At 52.0% G+C, this 6,556-nt stretch overlaps 2 protein-coding genes across 2 annotated transcripts; both read left to right on the forward strand.

Annotated features, from left to right (window-relative positions):
* Positions 1-1,089: 1,089 nt before the first annotated feature.
* On the forward strand, positions 1,090-2,141 carry LOC112783072 (uncharacterized). Its single transcript, XM_025825832.1, has 2 exons — positions 1,090-1,684; positions 1,804-2,141. Exons 1-2 carry the CDS (start codon positions 1,090-1,092, stop codon positions 2,139-2,141), a joined length of 933 nt encoding a protein of 310 aa, XP_025681617.1.
* A 129-nt stretch (positions 2,142-2,270) lies between these two features.
* Positions 2,271-3,545, forward strand: LOC140177764 (uncharacterized). Its single transcript, XM_072210926.1, has one exon. It carries the CDS (start codon positions 2,271-2,273, stop codon positions 3,543-3,545), a length of 1,275 nt encoding a protein of 424 aa, XP_072067027.1.
* Positions 3,546-6,556: the final 3,011 nt, after the last annotated feature.

Below are 6,556 nucleotides of genomic sequence, written 5' to 3' on the forward strand. Positions count from 1 at the left end.
TGACCAACAAATATTATTACTTTAGATTAGTATTTTATCAGCAATAATTTATATATTATATTTATAAAAATTTAATTTCTATACAAAAATATAAAATTTGTATTTATATTTATTAAAATTTACATACATAAATTAATATAATTTAAATTTATATTTATTAGAATTTACACATATGTTACGACCTGACCCAAAACACATACGGGTCGACCCGACCTCTTGAGAATCCGACCCGAGCGGTCGGGTACTCCGCACTCGCCACGATGCCTGGACACGCGTCCTCACCAGCCCCCCAACACAGCTGTGAGGAAGCTTCGAGGAAAGTGAGCCCATCCCCTCAGGGCCCACCTCTGACACAGTATAAAAGGGGAAGGACCTGCCCTTCCCCCAAGGTACATCACATACTACACCTTATACTCACCTGTACACTCACTGACTAGGGCGTCGGAGTGTCTTTGCAGGTGGCACCCCCCTTTTCCTCCTTCACATATCGGTGCCTCGACAGCTCGGTTCACCAACGCTCGCACGGCCACAACGATCAAGGCACCTCCCCCTCATCTTTACCCGAACAGTCCAGCAACCGACAAGCTGGACATTGGCGCCGTCTGTGGGGACGCCTAAATGGACGTCGTGCCGGGCGCCGGAGACCAAGGCCGAGGGGCGGGTGCAGAGGGGGCAGCCTCCGTCGCCTCGCCAAGAGGACGGCGAAGGTCCCCCCGACAACGCACTGAACCACATACAAGGACGCAACCCTTCGGAGGAACTGGCGGCGACAGCGCCAGAATAATGCAGGAGCTACGCCACAGGGTCCAGAACCTGGAACGGCAGCTGGCCGACCAGGAGCATGACCGACGAACCACCGATCCTAGCTACTCCCCATCTCCTAAAAGCCGAGAGAGAGATTCCCACCGAAGTCGTCTACGACACGCCTCCGCATCCTGAACAGAAGCGGAGAGCACTCGAGAAGAGTCACCTATCCCGAGAAGACGAAATGAGACAATCATCTACTCCCGAGGCAAGGAAACACGTTACACGGGACGAGATCGCAAAGACGGGGAAGAGAGGTATGAGAGGTCACGGTGACCCGTGATAATGGGCGCCACCCCATTCCATCGATCCATCCTCGAAGTTCGGTTGCCGAAGCACTTCGACAAACCAACGGACATGAGGTACGATGGAACCCAAGACCCTCTGGAACACCTCACAGCCTTCGAAGCTAGGATGAATCTGGAGGGAGTAGGGGACGAGGTGAGATGCCGAGCCTTCCCGGTGACCCTGGCAGGACCCGCGATCAGATGGTTTAACGGCCTCCCGCAGGGGTCCATCTACAGGTTTTCGGACATCAGCCGTGCCTTCCTAGCCCAATTCACAACACGAATAGCAAAGGCAAAGCACCCGATCAACCTTCTGGGGATAACCTTGAGACCAGGAGAGCCGACCAGAAAATACCTGGACCGGTTCAACGACGAATGGTTGGAAATTGACGGCCTAACCAATTCGGTGGCCAGCCTTTGCCTGACGAATGACCTCCTCAACGAGGACTTTCGAAAGTACCTTACCACGAAACCAGTTTGGACGATGCACGAGATCCAAACGATAGTCAAGGAGTACATAAATGATGAGGAAGTCTGCCAAGTCGTGGCTGCCAATAAACGACACTCCGGCTACAACCAACCTAGGCAACAAGGTAATGGAGAAAGACAAAAAGAACAAGCCAGGGAGGGAGCGCCAGCAAGGCACCCAGACCATTCCCCCGGGTCGGAAAATTCACCAACTACACTCCGCTCACTCTTCCCATCATGGAAGTTTATCAGCAAATTGTCGAGAAAGGAATCCTATCGAAGCCCCGACCACTTAAGGACCGTACGGGGGGAAACAAAAACTTCTATTGTGACTATCACAAGGGCTATGGTCACCAAACACAGGACTGTTTTGACCTGAAAGATGCACTAGAACAAGCGATAAGGGATGGTAAACTAACAGAATTCTCCCATCTTATAAGGGAGCCGAGGAGGCGTCATCGCGACCAAGACGAAGAAGGCAAAACCCGGTCGGCAAAGCGGCGACAAGAGCCAGAAGACAGAGATCACGGCCTCACCGTGATAAACGTAGTGACAGCCAAAAACGCCGTGCCAAGGTCGTGATCGGCGCACAAGAAAGATGCCAAGGTCTTGGCGGTCTCCTCCTCACTGGTGCGAAGCTCTAAGAAGCCCCCTTCCATCTCTTTCGGCCCGGAAGACCAGTGGTTCGACGAGGCCCCTGAAAACCCACCCATGGTCATCACGGCCAGAGTGGGAACCGGTCTCGTCAAACGAATCCTTGTCGACACGGGGGCAGACTCAAACATTATGTTCCGCAACGTGTTTGACGCACTGGGGCTAAGGGACGCTGACCTGTCGACTCACCAGCACGGGGTCATTGGGTTGGGTGACCACTTCATCAAACCCGATGGAGTAATATCCCTGCCGGTCTCAGTGGGACAGGCCCAAGGCCGAAGATCGGCGATGGCCGAGTTCGTGGTCCTCCGAGATTCCACCGCCTACAACATCATCTTAGGAAGAAAGACGATTAACGATGTTGAAGCGATAATCAACACGAAGCTGCTAGTCATGAAGTTTGTTACCGATGACAGATCTATAGGGTCCATAAGAGGAGACCTCAAGACGGCAGTCGCTTGCGACAACGCCAGCCTCTCCCTAAGAAAGAAATCAAAAGAGGCGTCAGGGGTGTTCCTGGCCGACTTAGACGCCAGGATAGACGACAAGCCCAGGCCGGAACCGGAGGGGGACCTGGAGAAGTTCAGGGTCGGTGACATGGAGGAGAAGTTCACGTTTGTCAATAGAAACCTACCGCAGGAGTTGAAGGGACCCTTAGTAGAAATGATCAGGGCCAACGGGGACTTGTTCGCCTGGACGCCAGCCGACATGCCGGGCATAGACCCCAACGTCATGTCGCATCACCTAGCCGTCAAAACGGAAGCCCGCCCGGTGGCTCAGAGGAGGAGAAAGATGTCACGCGAAAGGGCGGAGGAGGTGGCCAAGCAGACGGCCAGCCTCCTCGAAGCAGGCTTCATACGGGAACTAGACTACTCGACCTGGCTCTCGAACATAGTCCTAGTAAAAAAGCACGGCATGAGGCTCAATCCCCTGAAGTGCGCCTTCGCCATGGAAGTCGGGAAGTTCCTAGGATTCATGATAACGCAAAGAGGCGTAGAGGCCAACCCGGAGAAATGTCAGGCAATACTCCAGATGAAAAGTCCCGGTTGCGTCAAGGACGTCCAAAGATTGGCAGGTCGACTAACCTCATTATCCCATTTCCTCGGAGCTTCAGCAGCAAAAGCCCTACCTTTCTTTAATCTCATGAGGAAAGGGATAGCGTTCGAATGGACGCCCGCGTGCAAGGAAGCTTTCAAGCACTTCAAGGAAATCCTAGCAACACCCCCTGTACTCGAAAAGCCAAAGGCCAGAGAGCCATTATACCTGTACCTCGCTATAACAAGAGAAGCCCTCGCTACCGTCTTGATACGAGAAGAAGGAAGGGCTCAGTAGCCAGTCTATTTTGTGAGCAGAGCCCTACAAGGGGCGGAAATAAGGTACAACAAACTGAAAAAGCTAGCTTTGGCACTCTTGACCACTTCGAGGAGGTTAAAACAATACTTCCAAGGCCACCGGATTGTCGTAAGGACGGACCAAGGAATCCGACAAGTACTCCAGAAACCCGATCTGGCAGGAAGGATGATGACTTGGTCCATCGAACTCTCCCAATACGACATACGGTATGAGCCTCGACAAGCGATCAAGGCGCAAGCGATGGCAGATTTTCTAGTAGAGATAACGGGAGAACCAACCGAAGAGACGGGCAGACGGTGGAGGCTCCACGTGGACGGGGCCTCCAATCAGACATCCGGGGGCGCCGGGATCATCCTAGAAAGCCCGACCGGGGTCATATACGAGCAGTCGATCAAGTTTGAATTCCCCGTTTCGAACAACCAAGCAGAATACGAAGCCCTCATAGGAGGCCTAGCCCTAGCAACGGAAGTCGGAGCGACAAGGCTGGAAATATGCAATGATTCACAAGTCGTCACCTCCCAAGTGAACGTGAGCTACCAAGCTAGGGACTCGCTACTACAAAAGTACTTGGAGAAAGTCAAGGATCTGAGTCGAAAGTTTAAGGAGGTCACGATCCACCACGTTCCGAGAAAAAGGAACACACGGGCGGACCTCCTATCGAAGTTGACTAGCACAAAACCGGGAGAAGGCAACCGATCTCTCATCCAAGGAATGATGAAGGAGCCGGTAGTCACTCTACACCTCTCAAAGCTAAGCCCCTCATGGTTGGACCCCATCACCGACTTCTTGGAAAACGACAAACTTCCCGACAACGAAAAAGATGCTAAGAAGCTGAGAAGGGATGCAACCAGGTATGCGATCATCCAGGGTCAGTTGTTCAGGAAAGGATTCAACCAGCCCCTACTGAAATGCCTGCACCCCGACCAAACGGACTACGTCCTCAGGGAAGTCCATGAAGGGTGCTGCGGCCATCACATATGAGGCAAAGCCCTGGCAAGAAAATTATTCCGGGCAGGGTACTATTGGCCGTCAATGATGGCAGACTCGAAAGAATTCGTTAGGAAGTGTGTCAAATGCCAAGAAAATGCCAATTTCCACAGAGCGCCGTCCTCCGAGCTAAGCTTGCTAACGTCTTCCCGACCATTCTTACAATGGGGAGTTGACCTCTTAGGGCCCTTCCCGGTTGGCCCCGGACAAGTCAAGTACCTTATAATCGCCATTGACTACTACACCAAATGGATAGAGGCCGAGCCGCTGGCCAGCATATCCTCGTCTAATTGCAGAAAATTCATGTGGAAGCAAGTGATAACACGGTTCGGTATCCCGAAAGCCGTCATCTCGGACAATGGAACACAGTTCACCGACAAGAAATTCACGGAGTTCCTCACCGGTCTGGGCATAAAACAGAGGTTCTCCTCGGTGGAACACCCCCAAACAAACGGACAGGTCGAGTCCGCAAACAAGATCATCCTACTAGGACTTAAGAAGCGGCTGGACAATAAGAAGGGTGCTTGGGCCGACGAGCTCGCCTCGGTCCTCTGGTCCTACCGTACAACCGAGCAATCTTCCACTAAGGAGACCCCCTTTCGGTTAACGTACGGGCTAGATGCGGTAATACCTGTGGAAATCGGAGAACCGAGCCCACGACTACTTTTGAAGGGAGTAGAGGAAGCTGTAGAGAAGGACCTGATAGATGAAGCCAGGGAGATGGCCCACTTGGCTGAAACAGCGCTAAAGCAAAGAATGGCCCTGCGCTACAACGCCAAAGCACTCAAAAGAAAGTTTGAAGCAAACGACCTCATCTTAAGGCGCAACGACATCGGCTTGCCGACCCCGGGAGAGGGCAAACTGGCAGCAAACTGGGAAGGGCCCTACAGAGTCAAAGAGGTGATCGATAAGGGCGCATACAAGCTGGAAAAGCTCAATGGCAAAGAGATCCCGAGGACATGGAACGCAGATAACTTAAGAAGGTTTTACTCCTAAGTCATTTACTTTGTAACAACACCTCAATACCTTGGCTACAATGATAAGATTTGCTTGATTACCAATTGTTATGCTTGCCCATATTTTTCCTATCTTGTGTTTACTTTCTTCTCTTTTTTGAGCAACCACCGTGCAAATGAGGATACACGGTCCCGAGACTGATCACCCCGGGAGCCCCTAGGCCAAGGACATGGCAAACGGCCATAACAAAAAGAAAACGCAACCTCAAAGAAATGCCGAGCTAACGGTAAAAACAAGTAAACCAGTAAACAGTGAAACGAGATCTACATGGTAATCAAACGTACGCAAGTACAAACCAGCAAACCCACTAAACGGGCAAACACAGTTCTACAAAAAGTTCAAAAGTTACAAAAATCACTTCTTCGGCATGTCGACAACCTTCCCATCCTTGATGGTTTTGAAGACGCCAATTGCCGATATATCGAAATCAGGAGCAATAGTCTTCACTTGAGCTTTGAGGGTCTCTTCGGTCATGAAAATCGCATTCTTGCCCTGCTCCTTAACCTCCTTGTGTTTTTTATTGAACACATCGGCCTCGTCCCGAGCGACCTTAGCGGCCGCAACCGCGTCATCCCGGTCTTTCTCCAACGCGGCCACCCGATTTTGTGCGGCACTCAACTGGCTCTTCAGGGTTATCTCTTGCTCCGTCAGACGGGACACAGACGCATCGGCAGTTTTCAACTTCTCCTCGGCCGACGCAGTCTTCTTCTCAGCGGCCTCGAGCTTGTTCCCAGCCTCGACCAGCTGCCCTTGAAGCGTTTCAACTTGAGTTTTGAACTTGTTGTTGGCGGCGACCGCAGACTCAAGCTTCCGACGAAGCGAGGCTATACTCGAAAGCTCGAACTCAGCCTTTGGGGCTATGGGCGCGCCGCGAAGGAGGGTGCGGTACATCCATCGCGCCTGCCCGTAGAGGTCGGTACCATGGAAATGTTCCTCCGTGCCAGGGAGCAACTGAGCATCTATGAACGCCCCAGCATCAAAGTTCC

Source organism: Arachis hypogaea, chromosome 13, assembly GCF_003086295.3.
Source record: "Arachis hypogaea cultivar Tifrunner chromosome 13, arahy.Tifrunner.gnm2.J5K5, whole genome shotgun sequence".
Taxonomy (NCBI): Eukaryota; Viridiplantae; Streptophyta; class Magnoliopsida; order Fabales; family Fabaceae; genus Arachis; species Arachis hypogaea.

Excerpts from the sequence above, each read along its gene's own strand:
- LOC112783072 (XM_025825832.1), top strand. The coding sequence starts at position 1,090 with ATGGGCGCCACCCCATTCCATCGATCCATCCTCGAAGTTCGGTTGCCG. Across the intron at positions 1,685-1,803 it reads CAACCAACCTAGGCAACAAG|TTTATCAGCAAATTGTCGAG; the intron begins GTAATGGAGAAA and ends CCATCATGGAAG.
- LOC140177764 (XM_072210926.1), top strand. The coding sequence starts at position 2,271 with ATGGTCATCACGGCCAGAGTGGGAACCGGTCTCGTCAAACGAATCCTT.